This window comes from Macaca thibetana, chromosome 5, assembly GCF_024542745.1.
Source record: "Macaca thibetana thibetana isolate TM-01 chromosome 5, ASM2454274v1, whole genome shotgun sequence".
Classification (NCBI taxonomy): Eukaryota; Metazoa; Chordata; class Mammalia; order Primates; family Cercopithecidae; genus Macaca; species Macaca thibetana.
The window spans coordinates 38947535-38971576 of record NC_065582.1 but is presented as its reverse complement, the minus strand read 5'-3'; the positions used below and the strand labels follow the sequence as shown (position 1 = coordinate 38971576).

The window sequence follows — 24042 nt, the reverse complement described above, 5'->3', positions numbered from 1 at the left end:
ATTGTTATTATCATTTTTTTCTTTATGAACTCACTATGAATACTTAATATTTGTGGGGCACCGTGCTTAAGAACATACACAAATTACCATATTTATATTTATGACAACCTTTGAGGTTAGTACTACATATTATTATGCTAATTTTACAAATGAGAAAGAAGTAATTTTCCTAAAGTCTCACACAGAACAAATGAAAATACTGTTGCTGGATTTTTTCTTTCCCCTGAACAAGGGATACTCATTTCAAAGTTTCTTTTAATTTACTGGCAATAGGCAAATAGTAACAATGCCTTCCAGATCAATAAAGTTGAGAAGTTCCATTTCAGTATCATATCAGTTTCAAATATCACAAACCCTCACACAAATGCTATTTTATTTAACATACAAATAGTTCACTAAAGGAAAAAAGAGCATTTCAGCCTACCACTTTAGTCCCTAAGGATCCAGTTGAAAAGCCAGACCAGTCCTTGAACTTTATCAAGATAAATTCCTGGCATTCACTAATCATCAGAGAGGATCTTCAAATTAGATAAGAGCAAGAATTTTGGCATGGGAATGAACACAAACACCTTTGCATTCACAAAGGCCCACAACCTGGCAGCCTTTCAGCAAGGTTTTATTCATGTAGCTGTTACTCTAAACTTTCCAGCTATTCCTTGGAAGTTGATAATACTTAAGATATGAGGAGAGTTGTGATTTCTGACATAGCATTCCTGAGATAAATACATGATCAGAGGGATGCTTTGAAATTCCCAAAGATATTCCACTAGCCCATGGCAGCATGAAAGTTTTTAAAAAGGTGCCTCTAACCAAGAAAAAACAAGGGAGGTAAAAAACAGAGCAGTCTCCTTGCCATCAGAGACTGTTAAATGAATACCAGACATGTCAAATTCTACAGAACATCCTGGAAATTGCTACCATCAAAATTATCTGTTGTTTTCTACTTCAATAAACCCCTTAAAATGTATTATGCCTAAGCATGATTTCCTAAATATGTTCATGATCTACTCACTGAAGACATCAGTAAGGCACAAATTTAATTTCTATGATATTTAAAAAAGAAATAAATGCTAAAATATATAAAATTTGGATCATTAGTAAACAATGTAACTATATTAATAACATATATTAAATTTAAAAGTATAGCCTCACATATTTTTGAGTACTCAATCTAACACGAACAAATCTAAATAAATTGTAAAAATTGAGAATAGACAGGGCACAGTGGCTCATGCCTGGAATCCCAATGCTTTGGGAGGGCAATGCAGCTGGATCCCTTGAAGCCAGGAGTTCAGGACCAGCCTGGGCAACACAGCAACACCTCATCTCTACAAAAAAAAATGTAAATAGCTGGACATGTTGGTCCCAGCTACTCAGGGGACTGAGGAAGAACGATCCCTTGATCCCACGAGTTTGAGGCTACAGTGAGCTATGACTGCCACTGCACTCCAGCCTGGGGGGCAGAGCAAGACACTGTCTCAAAAATAAAATAAATAAATAAAAATTGAGGCCAGGTGCAGTGACTCATGCCTGTAATCCCAACACTTTGGATCACTTGAGGCCAGGAGTTTGAGACCAGTCTGGCCAACATGGCAAAACCCCGTCTCTACTAAAAATACAAAAACTAGCTAGGCATGGCAGCACACACTGGTAATCACAGCTACTCTGGAGGCTGAGGCACGAGAATCGCTTAAACCTAGAAGGCGAGGTTGCAGTGAGCCAAGATCACACCACTGCACTTCAACCTGGGTGACAAAGTGAGACCACCTCAAAAAAAAAGAATAGCAAATTCCAAATTATACCAGACACAGCTTTTTCCATTTAAAAATATATGTCTTCAGTATCATTCTATACAGTGCTCTTTTACTCTTTAATGACTGCATAATATTTACTAGGTTTTTCAAAAATAATACATGTAACCAATCATTTATAGATTGGCAGCTATAAAAACCAACTTTCCACTATTATAAAACAATTTTGCTATAAAATGCAGCAAGGTAAATCATTCAAAAGAGACAGGTCTTTTAGTGTCACCATTTAATAGTAATAAGGCCATAAGCTATTACTTAACTTCTCTGTGACTGAGTTTCTACATCTTTAAAGAAGGAATAAAGATAGTTATCTATCCATTCTAAATGCATTTAGGATAGAACTTCACAGACTAAAATAGGCAATTCCACCTGCAGAAAACATTTTATACTTGGTTATTACTTCTGTATGAACTTCCAGAGTGGAAGTAAGTTTATATATTTTAATTTTTAATTAACATGCCAATTTACCTCCAATAAACTGTAGCAATATGCACTCTCAACAGCAAAAAAAAAAAAAAAAGTTTCTTCATATCCTCATAAATAACAGCTGTGATTTTTTTAAAAATCTCTCTAATTTAATTGAGGGAAATTATATCACTCATTTCTTTTTAATCTCATGAGTACATAGTAGGTGTATATATTTATGGGGTACATTTAATATTTTGATACAGGCATGCAATCATAATCATATCACAGTAAATGGGGTATCCATCACCTCAAGCAGTTATTTCTTTGTGCTACAAACATTCCAATTATACTCTTTTAGTTATTTTTTAACTGAATAGTAAATTATCATTGACTGTAATCACCCTGTTGTGCTAAAAAAAATAGATATTATTGATTCTATCTAACTATATTTTTGTACCCATTAACCATGTCGACTTCCCTCCTAGTCTACAGTACCCTTTCTAGCCTTTGGTAACCCTCATTCTACCCTCTATTTCCAGGAGTTCAACTGTTTTAATTTTCAGCTCCCAAAAATGAATGAGAATATGTGAAGTTTGTCTTCCTGTGCCTGGCTTATTTCACTTAATATAATGATGTTCTCTACTTCCATTCATGTTGCAAATGACAAGACCTCATTATTTTTTATCACTGAATAGTATTCCATTCTGTATATATACACCATATTTTCTTTATCCATTCATCTGTTCATAGATACTTAGTTGCTTCCAAATCATGGCTATTTTGAACGGTGCTGCAATAAACATGGGAGTGCAGATATCTCTTCAATAAACGGAGTTCCTTGCTTTGGGGTATATACCTAGCAGTGAAATTGCTGAAACGCATACTAGTTCTATTTTTAGTTGTCTCGGGAACCTCCAAACTGTTTCCCATAGTGGTCGTAGTAATTCATACTCTCACCAACAGTATATGAAGGTTATCTCCACATCCTTGCCAACATTTGTTACTGCTTATCATTTGGATATAAGCGATTTTAACTGGAGTGAGATGATATCTCATTGCTTTGATTTGCATTTCTTTGATCAATGATGTTGAGCACCTTGTCATAAAATCGTTTGACATTTGTATGTCTTCTTTGAGAAATGTCTATTGAGATCTTTAGCCCAATAGTCATCATTTTAAAGTTATCATTTATCATTTTAATTAAATTTTTAGAGTTATCATTTAAAATTTAGTAATAAATTTTAAAGTTATCATTTAAACATTAAATGATAAATCATTTAAAATTTAGTAATATTTTTAAATTATTATTAATACATCTCTTCCTATAGAGTTGGTTGAGTCCCTTATATATTCTGGTTATTAAAACCCTTGTCAGTTAACCAGAATATATAAGGTTATTATATAATCCCCAGTCTGTGGGTTGTCTCTTCAATTTGTTGATTGTTTTCTCTGCTATGCATAAGTTCTGTAGCTTGATGTGATCTCATCTGTCCATGTTTGCTTTCACTGCCTGTGCTTTTGGGGTATTACTCAAGAAATCTGCCCAGATTAATGTCCTGAAGAGTTTTTCCAATGATTTCTTTCAGTAGCTTCATAGTTTCAGGTCATAGATTTAAATCTTTAATCCATTTTGAACTGATTTTTGTATGTAGCAAGAGATAAAGGTATTCATTCTTCTGCATATGGACATACAATTTACTCAGTACCACTGAGAAGACTGTCCTTTCCCCCACTGCATGTTCTTGGCAACTTTGTCAAAAATGAGTTCACTTGTAGATGTGTGGATTTATTTGAGTTCTCTATTCTGTTCCATTGGTCTATGTATCTGTTTTTATGAGAGTATCATGCTGTTTTGGTTACCACGGCTCTGTAGTATAATTTGAAATTTTGTTCTCTTTGCTCAGGATGGCTTTGGCTATTCTGAGTCTCTGTGGTTCCATATAGTTTCTAGCAATATTTTTTCTATTTCTGTGAAGAATGTCATTGGTATTTTTATATAGATTGCATTGAATCTGTAGATCGCTTTGGGTAGCATGAACATTTTAACACTACTAATTCTTCCAATCCATGAACATGAAATATCTTTCATTTTGGGGGTCCTTTTTAGTTTCTTGCATCAATGTTTTATAGCTGTCACTGAGGGATCTTTCACTTCTTTGGCTGTTTATTCCTAGGTATTTTACTTATAGCTATTGCTTTCTTGATCTCTTTTTCAGATTGTTCACTGTTAGCATATAGAAATGATACCGATTTTTGTCATGCAACTGTACTGAATTTATCAGTTATAATACTTTTTTACAGACTCTTTAGGTTTTTCTAAATATTACATCATATCATCTGCAAACAACTGACTTCTTCATTTCCAATTTAAATGCCCTTTCTTTCTCGTCTGATTGCTTTACCTAGGACCTCCAGTACTATGTTGAATAACAGTAATGAAAGTGGGCATCCTTGTTTCATTCCAGATCTTAGAGAAAAGGCTTTAAGTTTTTCTCTGTTCCAAATGATACTAGCTGTGGATCTGTTGTTTACGGTTTTTTATTGTGTTGAGGTATGTTCCCTCTATATGCAGTTTTTTGAGGGTTTTTATCATGAAGAAATAGTGAATTTTATCAAATGCTTTTCAGCAGTAATTGAAATGATCATATGGCTTTTGTCTTCCATCCTACTGATATGATGTTTCACATTGATCAATTTGTGTATGTTCAGACATTCTTGCATCCCCAGAATAAATTCCACTCATTATGCATCAATTTTAAAAAAGTTTTTTTTAGACAGGGTCTTACTCTGTCACCCAGGCTGGAGTGCAGTGGCATGAACACAGCTCACTGTAGTGTCAAACTCTTTGTGCTCCAGTGATCCTCCCACCTCAGCCTCCTGAGTAGCTGAGACTACAGGCACACATCACCATGCCCAGCTAATCTTTTTATTTTAAAATCTCACCATGTTGCCCGGGCTAGTCTCAAATTCCTGGACTCAAGAAATCTTCCCACCTCAGCCCCACAAAATGCTGGAATTACAGGTGTGAGCCACTGCATCCAGACAAAAAGAAAAAAAGAAATTCATAAAATGAAAAATCTCAGAGGTTATGAAAATAAGTTAAAATATATCAAAACTTACACACACAAACACTTAGAAATATTATATGGTACCATCTGCAGTTAAAAGAAATGTAAACAATGTAAATGTCAATTATTAAAGCATAACTGTATAAAATTAACATTAATCCATACTGTACTACTATAATAACTTCATAGCTACTTCCTGCCACAATTGCATTGAGCTCCAGTATTGTGAGCATCACTTAAAATGCTGTGTGATGCTAGTCATCTCAGAGAACACAGTTCCTCTCTTTTCTTTTGGGGACGGGGTGAGGAGTTTTGTTCTTGTTGCCCAGACTGGAGTGCAACGGCACGATTTTGGCTCACTGCAACCTCCGCCTCCCAGGTTCAAGCGATTCTCCTGCCTCAGCCTCCCAAATACCTGGGATTACAGGCACCCGCCACCATGCCTGGATAATCTTTTTGTATTTTTAGTAGAGACGGGGTTTCACCATGTTGGCCGGGCTAGTCTGGAAATGCTGACCTCAAATGATCCACACGCCTCAGCCTCCCAAAGTACTGGGAAGTTCACCTCTCCAGTAAACTGTGTATCACAGCAAAAGTGATCTCTCCGAGTTCTCACATATTTTTCATCATGTTTAGTGCAATACTATAAACCTTTAATAACATAATGGGACCCATACAAAGTGCCACTAGCAATACTGGACATGCTCCCAAGGAGCAGGGAAAAGTCATGACATTATAAGGAAAAGTTGAATTGCTTGATATGTACTGTAGATCGAGGTCTGCAGCTGTGGTTGCCTGCCATTTCCAAAGAAATTAATCCAGCATAAGGACCACTGTAACAAAAGAAAAGGAAGTTGGCAAAGTTGTTACTGCAGTGACACCAGGAGGCGGGAAAAAAAAAATGCATTTTTTGTGAAATATCTTTATCTTGCACTGAAAATGCAGCTTTTACGCGGATGCAGGATTGCTATAAGAAAGGTATACCTATAGACTCTAACATGATTTGAGAAAAACTGAAGTCATTATATGTCAACTTAAAGAAGAATCTAAAGCTAAATTTAATGCCAGCAAGGATGATCGAGATAACAGGAGAAGCAGCTTCTGCCAACCAAGAGGCAGCAGCTGAGTTCCTAGACATCATTAAGAAAAACATTGAGGAGAAAGGATCAGCCTGATCAGGTTTTTAATGCAGACAAAAGTAACTTATTTGGGGTAGGTGGGGGAAGCCACAAAGGATACTTATTAGCAAGGAAGAGAAGTGAGCACTAGGATTTATGGCAGGAAGAGATAGGCTAACTATACTGTTTTGTGCAAATGCAGTTGGGTTTATGATCACGATTGCCCTTATCTATTAATATAAAGCTGCTAACCCCTGAGCCATGAAAGGAAAACACAAACACCAGCTGCAACTCTGTTGGTTGTACAAGAAGGCCTGGCCAACGAGAACCCTTTTTCTGGATTGGTTCCATTGAAACTTTGTCCTTAAAGTCAGGAAGTACCTTATCACCTTATCAGTAAGAGATTAACTTTTAAAGTTCTTTTGCTATTGCACAATGCCGCTGACCACCCAGAACTTCATGAGTTCAACACTGAGGGTGTTGAAGTGGTCTAACTGCCCTCAAACACAATTTCTCTAATTCCACCTCTAGAACAGGAGGTCACAAGGACCTTTATGGTTCATTACACATGGTATTCTTAGGAAACAACTGTCAACACTATGGAAGAGAACCTGACAGAACATCATAAAAGTCTAGAAGGATTATACCATTTAAGATCATTGTTATAGAAAAAGCTGTGGAAACCATCAAGTTTGAAACAATAAATTCTTCCTAGAGAAGACTGTGTCTAGGTGTTGTGCATAACTTCACAGGATTTCTGACAGAACTAATGAAGGAAATCATGAGAGATTGTAGATATGACAAAAAGGTGAGGGGTGAAGGGTTTCAAGATATGAATCTTGGAGAAATTGAAGAACTAACAGATACCACAACAACAGAGGGATCAACAGAGGGAAAACAACTTGATGGAAACAAGAATATCCAAACCACTATCAGATGAGGAAGACAGAGAAGAAGCAGTACCAGAAAATGAACTGACATTAGACAATCTGGCAGAAGGGTTCTAATGATTCAAGACTGCTTTTAACTTCTTTTATGACATGGACCCTTCTATGACACAGGCACTGAAACTAAAGCAAATGGTGAAAGAAGGGTTTGTACCACATAGAAATATGTTTAGACAAATAAAAAAGCAAAAAGGTCAGAAAGAAATTACAAAGCATTTCTGTAAATTTACACCAAGTGTGTCTGCCTGTCCTACTTTCCCTTTCACTTTCTCCACCTCTGCTACCTCAGCTGCCTCTGAGATACTAAAATCAACCTCTTCTCTTCCTCCTCCTCAGCATACTCAACATGAAGACAAGAAAGATGAAGATCTTTATGATGATTTGCTTCCCCTGATGAACAGTAACATATTTCCTTATGATTTTTTTCTTTTTAGACAGAGTTTCGCTCTTGTTGCCCAGGTGAGAATGCAATGGTGCGATCTCAGCTCATTGCAACCTCCGCCCCTCCCAGGTTCAAGCGATTCTCCTACCTCAGCCTCCGGAGTAGCCTGGATTACAGGCACACGCCACCATGCCCAGTTAATTTTTGTATTTTCAGTAGAGACTGGGTTTCACCATGTTGGTCAGGCTGGTCTCGAACTCCTGACCTCAGGTGATCCGCCCACCTCAGCCTCCCAAAATGCTGGGATTACAGATGTGAGCCACTGCACCTGGCCTTTCTTATGATTTTCTTAATAACATGTTCTTTTTTTCTAGCTTACTTTACTGTAAGAGTACAGTATATAATACATATAATAATCAAAATAAGTGTGAATCAACTGTTTATGTTATCAGTAAAGTTTCTGATCAACATAAGCTACTGGAAGTTAAGTTCTGAGGGAGTAGAAAGTTATATGCAGATTTTTGGCTACACAGGGGGTCAGCATCCCTAATCTCCATGTTGTTCAAGGGTCAGATGTAGAAACATACCAAAATGAAAACCTATTTTCAGTACCTGTCAAAAGATCTGAACTGCACAGGTTGTTCCACAGACAGATCACCAAGGGCTCCAAGGCAGGCTGGTGGCAGAAGGGCAGGATCCACTGTGACTCCATCTGCTGGTATGTTAACCAAGCTTCGGAGAATGTCTTTCACATTGACATTTTTTGAAACCGAAACTGACGGCGTAGCCTTAGTGTCCAACTCATTTCCTCTGTCATTTTTGGTTTCCGGAGACTTATTGACTTCTAAAGAAAGAGTAGATAGCACCTCGCTGATTGCATCTGGGCCTGCACTGACTCCAGGAGGTGCTGTGTGAGGAGTTACTTCCACATGGCTTCCTAAACCAGTGGCTGTTTCTTCCCCAATGCCTGAGTCCCTCCTTCGAGCAGATGATGTGCTTTCAGATTCTTCCACTGATGCCGTAGTTAAAGTGCTGAATGCTGCTGGTGTGATTTCTATATCACACCCAGAAACAGAAAAAATAAACAAAAATTTAGAACCAATTTTTAAAAGGTATATTCAATCCTAACAGCTATCTACTCTTTTGAATTATGAAATACATCATGTTCTAAAAGAGCAAAAACTAATTATATATTCTATAAAATGTACTGAGTGGATACACCTATTATCAAGAGACATGGTATAATAAAATAAATAAATACTTGCAAAAATTACCTAAAGTAATGGGTAGCAATACAAGGTCAAAAGTCATTGGCCTATAAGAAAAAGTCTACAATCTGTGTGTGTGTGTGTCTGTTGCCCAGGCTGGAGTACAGTGCTGTGATCTAGGCTCACTGCAGCCTTGACATCCTAGGCTATCCTCCCACCTAAGCCTCTCAAGTAGCTGAGACCACAGGTGTGTGCCACACATCTGGCTAATTTTTCTATTTTTTTGTAGAGATGAGGTTTCACCATGTTGCCCAGGCTAGTCTCGAACTCCTGAGCTCAAGCAATCTACCAGCCTAGGCCTCCCAAAGTGCTAGGATTACAGGCATGCACCACCACGCCTGGCCCAAGTCCACAATCTTTAGGATAAAATAAAAAGCTCTACCTCAAACATGATTACTGCAGCTGGAAAACTTGTTACCTCTTCTACAAGCATAAATAATTCAATGATCCTTAAAATCCAGTTCAACGAGGAATGCCTCCTTTTCTCTCTGTTTAATTCTCACTCCCTTTAATCAGGGTTTCAACCCATTCTTGCAAAAATGGTCTTATCAAGGTCACCAAAAAATCTGCATCTTGCTAACTCCAATGGTCAGTTTTCAGTCCTAACAGAACTTCACATAACAGCAGCAGCTAATTATTCCCTCCAACTAGACAATGCTTCCTTTCCTCAGCTTGCAGGATACCATTCTCTTTTTGTTCTCCTTGTACTACCTCACTGATTGTTCCTTTTTAACATCTCTCACCTCTTTTTCTCCCTGATTTCTTAAGCTGGAGGGACACAAGGCTCAGTCCTTGTTCCTCTTATGTTCTCTATCTACATTTGGTCCCTTCGTGATATCATTCATTCTCCAAGTTTTAAATACCACTATACCCCCCACCAAAAAAATCAAACTATTAAATACAACTGCTGCCCTACAACTTATCTTACATGTCTAAAAAACATCTCAAACTCAACATGCTGAAAACTGAATTTCTTCTCTTTTTATCTTTCCCTGAAAATCTCTTTCACCTTTAATCTACTCCACTGTACCTTGTAATCATTTTTGACTACCTTTTTCATTCACAAAACGCACACCTAACGTTTTAAAATTCTGTTTTTTCTACCACTAAGACATATCCAGAATCTGACTGCCTCTTACCATCTCTAGTTGCCAACCTAATCCATCCCACCATATAACCTCTTGCCTGGATTACTGATTACTGCAATATCCTCCTAACTGGTTGTGGAGGAGGGTTGTTTCAATAATCCTACTGCCCCATGTCTCCTGGTACTCATCCCTTGATAAGCCCTTGAATCTAGACTAGGCTTGACTGACAATAACCAACAGGATCTGGCAAAAGCAGCAGTGGGCCAGTGCTTGGCCCGCATTTTAAGAAGGTCTGGTAGCTCTTGCATTCCCAGAATCTCTGAACATCTCTGTAAGAAGTGTGGCTTATTGCTGATCTACCTTGCTGGAAAGAACATGTAGAGAGATGATATGGAGACAGAGATGCTCTCCAAACTAATGAAGGAAACCAGGAATTCATTTGAGAACAAGTATCAAGGCTATAGACATATAATCCCAGCTCAGCTGTTTTAGTCAGTCAGTCTCAGTTCTTGGAGCCATCCCACCTGAGGCACTACATACACTATTAGAAAAGTCATCTTAGATTTTCCAGACCCAGCAAACAACATCTGAAACAGGGATAAACCATGCCCACTGTGCCCTATCCAAATATAACTCAAGGAATCATGTAAGAAAGATAAAAATGGTTGTGGTCTTAAGCCACTAAGCTGCAGGGTAAGGTAGTAAACAGCAGTATCTGACACTGATTATCCTTGCCCTCTATATCCTCTACACAGGATATAGAGTTACTTTTTTTTTTTTTTTTTTTTTTTTTTGGAAATGGAGTCTCACTCTGTCACCCAGGCTGGAGTGCTGTGGTGGGATCTCTGCTCACTGCAACCTCTGCCTCCCAGGTTCAAGGGTTCAAGCGATTCTCCTGCCTCAACCTCCTAAGTAGCTGGGATTACAGGCACCCACCACCACGCCCGGCCAATTTTTTGTATTTTTAGTAGAGATAGGGTTTTACCATGTTGGCCAGGCTGATCTCCAACTCCTGACCTCACGTAATCCAGTTGCCTCAGCTTCCCAAAGTGCTGGGATTACTGGTGTGAGCCACCACGCCCAGCCCAGAGGTACTTTTAAAAACATAAACTATAACTCCTGTACTCAAAACCCTCCAATGAGCTCTCATTTCCCTCAGAGAAAAATCCATACCCAATAACTCCTGGTCATTCCTTATATTTTTACCCTGCTTATTATTTTCTCTTTTCTTTTTTTTTTTAAGCACTTTTACCACCTTCTAAAATACTATACAATTTACTTATAACATGTACATATTTTTTATCTCCTCCCATTAGAATGTAAGCTCCGTAAGGACATATTTTTTTTTGTTTTGTTTTAGTCATGAATATATACCCAAGTATCCAGTAGATATTGAATGAATGTCGAGTGAATAATAAATTGCCTCCTTTGGGTGGCAGCTACTTCTATAACTGCAACAGCTACTTTACTAACTATACTTTTATAACTGGCAGCTACTTTTAAAACTCCAGTTATTGCAGTTACTTGTTAACAAGTCTGTCTCTTGTAAGAGAATATGAGTTAGTGATTCTTCACAGCAAATTAAGTCAATAAAATTTTTCCACTCTTTATTTGTATAAGATACCATTTTCTGACTTACCTTTAATTAGATGGTTCATTTAAAGAACAAAAAAAAAATCCCAGTTGCAATTAATTACACAATATTTAAGCCAAAACATTTAGTTAATAATAAAAATATATGTATGCTCTCACTTAATTTACACATAAATGGATTTAAATTCCAGTATCAATATTTTAACCATCAAAAGTAAGTAACATTTATTTGAAATTTGGTACAAAGGAATAGAAAATGCAAACTTACCAGAGAGTGATACATTCCCATTTTCACTGCCAGTTTCCGTAAATGACTGGCTATGCCTTTCATTTTGGGGTTCCAAAATGTCTCTGTACTTGGAGACCATAAGAACAGAGATAAAGTATACTACTGCCAAGGCTAAAAACTGAGCTTGTTTGCTATCCTCCTGGGAAAAAAAAATTAAAGAAGTTGATTATGTAACCATAAAATAACATAATTACATTTTACATCACAACGTTTAAATACAAAACATGTTCACAAATCTTTCAGTATACACAGAAAATACATACCTATATAAATAATAAATTAGCAAACTTATTGAGTAAACATTAGGCAAAGACTCTTAGAGAAATGTCTTTAAATGAGAGGTTTTATACTTGCAAAATATGGAGAGAAGCTAGCTCATTTTTAAAAATTATTCAATCTAAAGACATATGTCCTAATACACATTATAATGTTAATCAAACAAATAGTCATTATAACTCTATGAAAACAGGTCAGATGCAGTGGCTCATACCTGTAATCCCAGTACTTTGGGGGGGCCAAACCAGGCAGATCACTTGAGATCAGGAGTTTGAGACCAGCCTGGCCAATATAGTGAAACCCCATCTTTACTAAAAATACAAAAATTAGCCAGGTGTGGTGGCACATGCCTGTAATCCCAGCTATTCAGGAGCCTGAGGTGGGAGAATGGTTTGAACCCAGGAGGCAGAGGTTGCAGTGAGCCGAGATCGCATCACTGCACTCCAGTCTTGGTGACAGAGTAAGACTCCATCTCAATATATACATACATACATACATATATATTTACATACATACATAACAATATGAGGATAACTGATTATTTTTATCTATAATCATAAAAGCTAAAATACATAAAATATCACAATAAAAGTGCTAAAAAATAAACATGCAGGAGGAAAAAAAAAAGAAGCTATTAGATACAGAATATGATGTCAAAGGAATTCCTTCTTTTCTTGTTTGAGACAGGGTCCTACTCCATCGCACAGGTTGCAGTACAATGGCACAATCATAGCTCACTGTACCCCTGAACTCCTGTGCTCAAGAGATCTTCTCGCCTCAGCCTCCCAAGTAGCTAGGACTACAGGAATACACCACCACACACAGTTAATTTTTGTTTTTTAATTTCTTGACACAGGTTCTCGTTATGTAGCTCAGGCTGGTCTCGAACTCCTGGCCTCAAGCAATCCTCCTGACTTGGCCTCCCAAAGCACTGGGATTACAGGTGTGAGCTCCCACACCTGACCACAAAGGAATTCTTGAGAGCATTTTAAACAGTACAAACAATTATGTATCCGGATTAAAAATAAAGTATGAGAAAGTAGACAAATTAGACTGACCTCTTGAAGGGCCTAGGCTCCATTCTAGCTCTACAGGTCACCTATATATCTGTATATCACTGACCTCTTCATCTAGTCAAATTCCCCATCTTCAAGGAGAACCTACACACATCACTATTCTACGAACTTTCCCAAATAGGTTTGAACTTGTTAATTTAAAGAAAAAACTCAAGGTTATGCATCAAACTCTGAAAAGCAAAGGCTCAAGCAGAAGGTAAATTTAAAATTTAAAATAAGAACATGAAGAACACTGTTCCCTATCAGATAAATATAGGCATACTATGGAGATACCACAGGTTTAGTTCCGGACCACTGCAATAAAGTGGCTATCACAATAAAGTGAGTCACACAAGTATTTTGGTTTCCGAGTGTATATAAAAGTTATGTTTACACTACACTGTAATCTATTAATTGTATAACAGCATTATATCTAAAAAAATGCACATACCTTCATTTAAAAATACTTTATTGTATAAAAATGCTAACAATTATCTGACCCTTCAGTGAGTCACAATCTTTTTGCTAGTAGAAGGTCGTGTCTCCAAGTTCATGGATGTTGACTGATGGGTGAGGGTGGTAACTGTAGCAATCTCTTAAAATAAGACAACAAACTTTGCCACAGTAACTGAATCTTTTTTTCACAAAAGATTTTTCTGTAGCAAGCAATGCTGTTTGATATCATTTTACTCACAGGATTGAACCCTACCAATGCTTTATCAAACACATTTAGGTATATTCTAAATCCTTTGTTATCATTTCAACAATGTTCACAGTATCTTCATCATGAGTGGATTCCATTGCAGGAAACCACTTTCTTTGCTTATCCGTAGGAAGCAAGTCTTCATTTGTTGGAGTATTATCATGAGATTGTAGCAATTCAATCACATGTTTAGGCTCTGCTTCTCTTTCTGATTCTCTTGCTATTTCCACCACATCAGCAGTGACTTCCTCCATGGAAATCATGAACTCCTCAAAGTCATCCATGAGAATTGGAATCAGTTTCTTCCAAACTCCTGTTAACACTGATACATGGATTTCTTCCCGTGAATCACATGGGTTCTTCATGGTATCTACAATAGTGGATCAATTCCAGAAGATTTTCCATTTACTTTGCCCAGATCCATCAAAGCATCCATCTATCTATAGCAGCTACAGTCTAATAAAATTTATGTCTTAAATAATAAGACGAAGTATTTCTTAAATAGTAAGTCAAAATGACTCTTAATCCATGAACTGCAAAATGAATATTTCACTAACAAGCAAGAAAATAACATGAATCTCCTTGTATATCTGATCAGAGCTCTTGGGTGACCAGGTTTATTATCAATGAGCAGTAATAATTTGAAAAGACTCTTTTCTTCAAACAGGTCTCAATGGTGGGCTTACAACATTCAGTAAGCCATGCTGTAAACAGATGCACTATTACCCAGGCTTTGCCATTCCATTTACAGCGTGCAGGCAGAGTAGATGTAGCATAATTCTTAAGGGTCCCAGGATTTTCAGAATGATAAATGTGCATTGGCTTTAACTTCAAGTCACCAGCTGTATTAGTCCCCAACAAGAGAATCAGCCTGTCCCTGGTAACACTGAAGCCAGGCTTGACTTCCTGGTAGCTAGGAACATTGTAGGATGGTATCTTCTTCCAATAAAAGGTGTTTTGTCCACGTTGAAAATCTGCTGCTTAGTAGCTACCTTCATCAGTTTCTTAGCTAGCTCTTCTGAACTTAGTGCTTCACCTTGTACTTTTCTGCTATGGAGACAGCTTCTTTCCTTAAACTTTCCTTAAACTAGCTTCACTTTTCTTCTGCAGCTTCCTCACTTCTCTCAGCCTTTACAGAATTGAAGAGAGTTAAGAGCCTTGTCTGAAATAGGCTTTGGCCTAAGCAAATAGCATGGCTGGTTTGATCTTTCATACAGACCACTAAACCTTCCTTCAACTCAACAGTATAAAGCTGTTTTACTTCTTATCAGTCATTTGCTCACTGGAGTAATCGTTTACTTTTAATTTCCTTTAAGAACTTTGCATCTGCATTCACAACTTGGCTAAATGTTTGGCACAAGAAGCCCAGCTTTTGGCCTGTATCAGCTTTTGATATATCATCTTCACTAAGCATAATCATTTCTAGCTTTTTATTTAAAGTGAGAGACATGCAACTTTTCCTTTCTCTTGAACCCTTAGAGGCCATTGTAGGGCTATTAATTGACCTCATTGCAATATTGCTGTGTTTCAGGGAATAGAGAGACAGGGGAATGGCCCCTCCCAAGGAGAAGGGGAGAGATGGGAATGGCCAGTTCGTAGCACAGTCAGACATTTATTAAGTTCACTGTCTTAAATGGGTGTGGTTTGTGGTGCCCCAAGACAATTGCAATAGTACCACCAAAGATCACTGATGACAGATCACCATAACAGATAAATAATAATAATGAAAAGGTTTGAAATATTGTAAGAATTACCAACATATGACATAAAGACATAAAGGAAGCACATGCTGTTGGATAAATAGCACAGATAGACTAGCTCGGCACAGGGTTGCCAAAAAGCATCAATTTGTAAAAAATCCAGTAATCAGCAATGTGCAATAGCAAAGCACAATAAAATGAGGCAGGTCTGTAAATGGAAACTAATGGTAAAAATGAGACTAATAGTTAATACTTAATGTCAAAAAATTTGGATTTAATCAATCTCAGAGAAACAGAAGATAGGCTTGATTTGAACACATCCACTTGATGCAATTCTTCAACATATTTGCAATTCATGATCTGACAAAATATATGGTATTTTGCAGGTTCATGTGTAATGACTTCTTAGTCTGTTGGAAAAAATAAAGGTCCATTTGTCTTTTTTATAAACCACCCCTTTTCTCTAGACATAGCCATTTTCTTCTGCCACACAATTCTGCCATCTAATAACTGCTGCTAATGACATTAATATTCAAAATGCAGACAAATAATTTACTTGTCCTTAACTTCTTAGTCCGTTATAAATTAGTTATGCCAATCTAAATCCTTATTTAGCCCATTAATATGTTCAATGTTTACTAACTACCACATGAAGTTTACAGTATATGCCCGATTTTTGGCCTCAAATAAAAAATATCCCATAAATCTTTTACATTTAAATCCTAACTCCTGAAATGAATTTTCTTTCCATCGTAGCTGTCATTTATTGAATATTTACCGTATGCCAGGCACTGTGCTATGTATTTACATATATTTTTATTAGCAAACTTGAACAAGATAAGGCGTAGAGAAGCAACTTACTTAAGGACATATAGTATGTAAAAAAGCAAATCTGAACTCAGATTAGGGTGATTAAAAACCTTAGCTCTTAACCTCAAGGTAGAAATTTCTTTATGTCCTCGATCTTAGGTCATTTCCTTTTTTCTATTTTTTAAATTTTTTTTTTTTTTTTTTTTTTTTTTTGAGATGGAGTCTCGCTCTATTGCCCAGGTGGAGTGCAGTGACCGGATCTCAGCTCACTGCAAGCTCCACCTCCTGGGTTTACGCCATTCTCCTGCCTCAGCCTCCCGAGTAGCTGGGACTACAGGCGCCTGCCACCTCGCCCGGCTAGTTTTTTGTATTTTTTAGTAGAGATGGGGTTTCACCATGTTAGCCAGGATGGTCTCGATCTCCTGACCTTGTCATCCGCCCGCTTCAGCCTCCCAAAGTGCTGGGATTACAGGCCTGAGCCACCGTGCCCGGCCAGTCATTTCCTTTTTCATCAAAGGTTCCCTTTGTTCCCTAAAGAGGCTAAACTCTAGCATGTAAAATATAGTGTTTTCTTTTTTTCTAAAACTCCTATAAGGTGATTATATAACTTTTATAATTACAAAATACTTCAAATTATTTATCACTTTCAGTAATCATGTAGTAAAAGAGATATTCTAATTCTGTTTGCAGAATATTGTAATATAACTGGTTAGAAGGTTTTACAAGAGCCAAATTATCCAGAGGCACTGTGAAGAGTTTGGATTCCATTTAACCACTAAAAGATGCTATTAGAGAATTCTGAAAGAAAAATAGTAACATCATCTATTCCAGTTTGTTTATTTGTTTAAGAGACAGGGTCTCGCTCTGTCGCCTAGGCTGGAATGTAGTGACACAATCATAGCTCACAGTAACCTTGACCTCCTAGGCTCAAGCGATCCTCCCCAACTCAGCCTCCCAAGTAGCTAGGACTAGAGGCATGTGCTACCACATGTGGCTAATTCTATTCTAGATTTTTAAAGATCATTCTAGGAAATATAAAGTTAATGGACAATAGACTCATAACCTGCCAAATGGAAAAAAAGTGAACAGAGGAGAAAACAGCAACATTTGGTCCTCAAATTGACCACATTCAAAGGATTCCAGGGGGAAAAGAAAGTTGATGGCTTCTTAATTAAAGGAATAATAACAGCTACTAGAGAACTGAGATCTAAGAAGGTAGTATAGCCTTTTAGTTAAGATCAAAATTTCAAGAATCAAATTCCCTAAGTCCTAAACTCACTTTCACCTCTTACTAATTGTATAATCTTAAGCACATTACTTAAATATTGCTAACTCCCTCACAGAATTATTGTGAGAATTGAACATACATATACAGCAGCGGTCCCCAACCTTTTTGGCACAAGGGACTGGTTTCATAGAAAACAATTATTCCATGGACCTGTGGGGGGTAAGAGGCGGGGTGGGGGTAGGGGGTATGGTTTCAGGATGATTCAAGTGCATTACATTTATAACTAGATTCTCATAAGGAGCGCACAACCAAGATCTGTCGCGTGCACAGTTCACAATAGGGATCATGCTCCTATGAGAATCTAATGCTCCTGCTGATCTGACAGGAGGCGGAGCTCAGCTTCACTCCTCACCCTCTGCTCATCTCACCTCCTGCTGTGCAGCCTAGGTGCTTATCAGTGGTCTGGGAGTTGGGGACCCCTGATAAGAGCATCCAGTATTATGTTTAATACACAGTAAGTATTCAATACTATTAAGTAGTGATAATACTCCAAATTCTACATGTGTATAAAAACCTAGTCAAGAACTAAAGAGAACCAAACTATTGAAAAACAAAGGGAGGGGAAAAAGAAAACTTGAGGTTAGAAAGTTTATAAGAAATATATATGTAAAACATACAGTAAGTGTTCAACAAATATTTACTAATGATAATATTCCAAATGCTGATGAGTGCAATTACAAATTATTTTTACTTCCACCTTTATATTTTCTATATGACTTTAAATTTTCTACATAAGAATTAGCAATGTTTTCTATCAAAATCAGCTGAAACAAAACTGTTTTTCATCTTTAAAAAATCAGAAACATCAAACTGAGAGCAACATTTCATCATGCACCTTTTTATCACATTAGTATACCTTTGAGGAAAAAATATCCAATATTCAGTAAAATAACATGCCACTCAGAAGTTGAACATTTTATTACATTCAGAGCATCAATTTTAGAATTAAGACTGCTAGGTTTGAATCCTGATTTTATCACTGTTTATCAACATTAGCTTAGAGATGTTACTCAAGCTCTATGTGCCTCAGATTATTCACCTATAAAATGGAAATTACAATAGTACAGTTCAAGAAGTTGTTGGACTTAATGAATACATGTATAGTACTTAGACCGCTGACTATGTAATAATGCATTATTCCTTTTAATATCATTACACTGATCTACTAGCTCCCTTTACATGAACTATCCTTTCTAATCATTGTCATTGTTTCTAAAATCATTGTCAAAAGAACTGGTTTCTAGACCTTTCTATCTCTGCTACACTATTTGATATCACAAAGAATTTTTAATCTCAATATATTAGGCCTAAGAGGAAATATGCAACAGTTAAGAGAGTATGTGAAAGAAATATTGTAACTTACTATGTCTCTGAAAACAACTGCCCTAAGTCGATTAATATCCATGTCCTGTAGAAGCCTGTCAAGATCTCTTACTGGAGATATACCACCAGTCACAATGTCCACTGGGCTCTATTTAAGATTAAAAAAAAAGTATATATATACACATATACACATTACACAGATATACTTTAAAAACAAACACAGTATTCCAAGAACCAGAAAAGCAAAGTTATAGCATTCCTTTCCCCACTTTGTGTGTATGCTTCTTTCTCCTTTGAGGGGTTGGGGAGAGAGGTGGAGAAGGATGGCATACAGGAAAAAATGACATATTTGAAGGAAAAGGCATCACAGAAACAAGAAAAGTAAACATTGGGAAAAGGAGACAAGATTAAGTATAAACAAGTCTTTACTGTATATTTAAACACAAATATTTGAATGTTATGTCCAGGCCTAAAGTAACTATTTTAATCTCTGCCAGATTTATTTAACTTTATGTTGAAATGAGCAAATAAAAATCTTAATTGTAAAATAGGAGTATGCTTTTTGAAAATTAATTAATCTGTATACTTACCTTCGCTGCAGATTTCCCTAAGGGAATAAGGCTATGTATTGTTTTCAAGGCTTTCTCTCCCCTAGTTTTCAGTTGTGAATGCTGTTGACACTCCAAGCAATTCCTTACTGCTACTGCACAAACTGTAATTTATTTTAAGGAAAAGATTGGGAAAGAAAAGTTAATATTTAAGATTATGGAAGTGAAAAATATCAACTACACGATATGATTTACATAAGATTTTATTAAAAACAGATGACATTCAGCTTATTCGTAAAATGTCCCTAGACTTTATTGCCTAGTGTTGGCTGTCTGATATTGTTAGCTTCCATGCTATGGCCCAGTTAAGCTTTAGGGAGGCAGTATGGCCTAGTGGTCTAAACCTTTAGGGTTTGCTGAAAGGAAATCAGTTCAGGAATCTTAAAAATAGGCTACTGTTTCTTAGATCTCAACTAAGCTAGCTGGGACAATCTTTTATTAAGAAAAGGATGGAGAAGAAAAGAATTGAAAGAAATGGAAGAAAATAGGGAACAAAGCACATTACCATGAACTAGTCTAGGTAACAATCTTCTACTACTATCATTAAAGTAAATTAGTTAAGCCAGAAACTTTGATGTTTTTCTTATATTGCATCATTACAGCATATTAACTGAGCCTGATAGAGGATATAGCTTTTCTAAGAAGTTTTATAGGGTCCAGCACTTACTAGCTTTCATTAAAACTGCTCAGAAAATAGGAGACAGGAAAAGGAATTACATACACAGTCTAAAATTACCTAAGGCTCCCACAAATCAGGCAGTTACTTAGAAATTAATTTTGGATTTTAAATGATGAATTACATTATGTACCCTTCACTATGAATTGCTTGATACCATGTAATCATTTAAATTCCCTCCAAATCTGTAGCACTCAAGGTACTTAAACTGAGCAAAGGAGTGAGAGCAAATTAGGAACAGAATAGCAAACTTAAGTGAGGACTTCACAAAGAATCACTGGCATATCACATGGCTAGCAGGCATGAGATTTTAGAAAGAAAGTGTTCTAAAAGGTGCCTAAAGAGAGCAATAAAAGTTGAAAGAAAGGAAGGAGGGAACAAGTGGAGGGAAGAGAGAATATGGAATACAACTTTGTCAATTTTGGTATCAGACCCAAGAAATATTTTACTTTGTCAAATTTGCTATCAGACCCAGGAAATACTTTCCATACAATCTTTTTCACAAGTTGCATAAAATCAAATTTGGGTCTGTACTACAAAGTTAAAAATCACACCTCATTTCCTGGTTTCAATCAGTTACTCTTATTGCTGCCATCCTAACTTCTAACCCCAAACTCAGGAAACAACAGGAATGAGGACATCAGTGTCCATCAACAGATAACTAGATAAAGAAAATGTGGTATATATACACAATGAAATACTATTCAGCCACAAAAAAGAAAGAAATCATGTCTTTTGCAGCAATATGGATGGAAGTGGAGATCATTATCTTAAGTGAAACAAGTCAGACACAGAAAGACAAATATTATATGTTCTCACTTATAAGTGGGAGCTAAATAGTGTGTACACACGGATGTAGAGAGTATAATGATTGAAAATGGAGACTCAGGCTGGGCGCGGGGCTCACACCTGTAATCCTAGCACTTTCGGAGGCCGAGGTGGGTGGATCACGAGGTCAGGAGATCAAGACCACCCTGGCCAACATGGTGAAACTTCGTCTCTACTAAAAATGCAAAGAATTAGCTGGGTGTGAAGTAATCCCAGCTACTCAAGAGGCTGAGATAGGGGACTCGCTTGAACCCAGAAGGCAGAGATTGCAGTGAGCTGAGATCTTGCCACTGCACTCCAGCCTGGCGACAGAGTAAGGCTCCGTCTCAAAAAAAAGAAGAAAGAAAGAAAAGGAAAGAAAGAAAAGAAAGAAAGAGGGAGAGGGAGAGGGAGAGAGAACAACGTATATTATTCATGTGATGGATACCCTAAAAGCCCTAACTTCACCACTAAGCAATCCATGTATGTAAAAAAATTGTACTTGTACCCCACAAATTTATAGAAATACAATTTTTAAAAAAAAGATATCACACGTTTGGACTGTTACTTTGCTTACTATACTCTATTACATTATCTTGGACAAGTCGTTTTTAAGTCTCATTTCCATATACAGAACAGACTGTACTGGGGTAGATTAAATTATCTCTCAATTCTTTCCATGGCTATGAAAAACTAGGAACAAAGAGTATTTCCCTAGCCTCTGAATCTGATGATTCTTGAGTAAAGCTTTGCTAGTATAGCCTTGTACTTTTACTTCTAGAAATGTACTCTTTCTAGGAAATTGAAAAGGCTTTGAAAACGGCACACGTGGAGCAATAAAGTCTAAATATTTTAATTATAATACTAACAGAAAGATTAAAGAAGTATATACTACAATAGAGTAGGAGCACTAGTTAGACAAAAGTATAGTATTCAAATTCTACCTTCACCAATTAGAGCTTTTTAGCTATAGATAAGTTTCCCAATTTCTTTTATCTTCAATTTCCTCATGAATAAAAAGGACAAAATTGTCACTATGAAAATCAACAATGACAAATGACAATAGTCAATAAATGATAGCTTTTGTTATGCTCACCATTAGAATGTCTCTTAAATTTTAAAACAACTATCTATAAATTGTTATTCCAAGTTATTTAGAATAGCTGGATATACCATTGATTATTAAATATAAAATACTTGGAATTTTACATTTAAACTAAATACTATTAAATACTTTGAATAGCATTTTGAGTAAAAATTATACTTGTGGTGAAAAGCACAGGTATACATTAGTTTATGTAACAGATATTCTTGCTAAATATGAAAAATACATCATTAACTAGATTTTCCACTTCCATGTATGTTTTCATAGGTGCTTTATCTCTTCATATGACCATGGTTCCTAACGGTTTGCTTCCATTTTTTGTGACTTCTCTCCTCACCACTTTCTCTTCATTTAATAATCAAATCATTTAACAAAGTCTCGGTATTTACAACTATATAGAAGGAAAGTTATGCAAAAAAAGTTTTTGTTTTTTTCCTTTTTGTTTCACCTAAGAAGTCCAGTTAACACTAAAAAGTCATTCCATGTATTTTTACTTTTACCTAGGGAAGAAGTGTTTCCAAGAGAAGAAGAGAGATTTCATGATTTTATTAACTGCTTTAACAAATTTACCACAGCTTTTTTGAATAAAGGCTGTACTTGAATGATGCTAGTTTCTAATGTTGTTATTCAAGTGTGTTTGTAAGAGAAGCAGCATCAACATCACCTGGGACTTGGTAGTCAATTTTAGGCCTCACCCTAGACCTCTATAACCTTTTGTTTTTGGGACAGAGTCCTGCTAAGTTGCCCATGCTGCAGTGCACGATTCTTGGCTCACTGCAATCTCCACCTCTCAGATTCAAGTGATACTGCTACCTCAGCCTCCCAAGTAGCTGGGATTACAAGTGTGCACCACCACACCTGGTTAATTTGTGTATTTGTAGTAAAGATGGAGTTTCGCCATGTTGGCCAGGCTGGTCTCGAATTCCTGACCTCAGGTGATCTGCCCACCTTGGCCTCAAAGTGCTGGGATTACAGGTGTGAGCCACCACACCCAGCCTAGACCTATATAATCTAATCTGCATTTTAACAAGATCATCAAATTTATGAATCACCTTGTGTTTTTTAATCATCTTATGTTTATGTATTTCCTTAAAATTTCAGAAGCACTACTTTAGAGCAAAATGAGATAGGGGAGCACCTCTAAGTCCAGCTACTAGGAAAGATGAGGAAGCGAGATCACTTGAGCCCAGGATTTTGACACCAGCCTTGGCAACAAAGCAGAACCACCATCCCAGGGAGAAAAAAGAAAAAATAATAAAAATTAAAAGGATAGGGGAGAGTAGAAACTCCTGACCAAAATCACCTCAGTAAATTTTTCAAAATACATCCTCCTTCTTCCCCATCCAACCTACCAACTACTACTATGTACATTAAAAAGTACATTAAAAAGTAACATACGACAAATTAGCTAACACATATCTTCTCACCAACAGAAGATGGATAATTTTCAGTGTCATCTCTGAATTACTGAAAATTTCTTTTAGTAAATTCCCAACGGTTTTTAACAGCTCACCTAGTCGGAGACACTGCCGCAAAATTCCTCCAGATGACATACTTTTTTCAGCTTCAATTTCAGTAAAGCCAAGAGAACTTGCAAATATAAGCACATCCACAAGGCTAATTAGCCTCTGCAAAAATGTCACAGAGGCTTCTATTGAAAGGCCTTGAGTAGGTTCAATATTTTCCAGTTCATGCTGTAAAGAATACAGTTTGACATTT

The 24042-nt window shown here is 36.7% G+C and overlaps 2 protein-coding genes across 9 annotated transcripts in view; one reads left to right on the top strand and one right to left on the bottom strand.

Moving 5' to 3' along the window:
* The window catches only part of RPS3A (ribosomal protein S3A), a 1130248-nt gene that overhangs the window by 871324 nt on the left and 234882 nt on the right, over positions 1 to 24042 (top strand). Inside the window, exon 1 of one of the 5 annotated variants that reach the window (XM_050791185.1) lies at positions 6507 to 6510. The exons of the other annotated variants lie outside the window; for them this stretch is intronic. The gene's annotated coding sequence lies outside the window, so the exon portion shown is untranslated. Of the gene's footprint in view, positions 1 to 6506; positions 6511 to 24042 lie in introns of those variants that run through there. 5 annotated transcript variants of the gene reach the window in all.
* LRBA (LPS responsive beige-like anchor protein) overlaps positions 1 to 24042 on the bottom strand; it is a 758453-nt gene that overhangs the window by 579127 nt on the left and 155284 nt on the right. For all 4 annotated transcript variants that reach the window (XM_050791167.1, XM_050791166.1, XM_050791168.1 and 1 more), the window contains 5 exons: positions 23837 to 24017; positions 19718 to 19839; positions 19168 to 19275; positions 11952 to 12111; positions 8347 to 8788 (listed from right to left, as the gene is read on the bottom strand). In XM_050791167.1, coding sequence (XP_050647124.1) covers positions 8347 to 8788; positions 11952 to 12111; positions 19168 to 19275; positions 19718 to 19839; positions 23837 to 24017 — 1013 coding nt within the window. The remainder of the gene's footprint in view (positions 1 to 8346; positions 8789 to 11951; positions 12112 to 19167; positions 19276 to 19717; positions 19840 to 23836; positions 24018 to 24042) is intronic.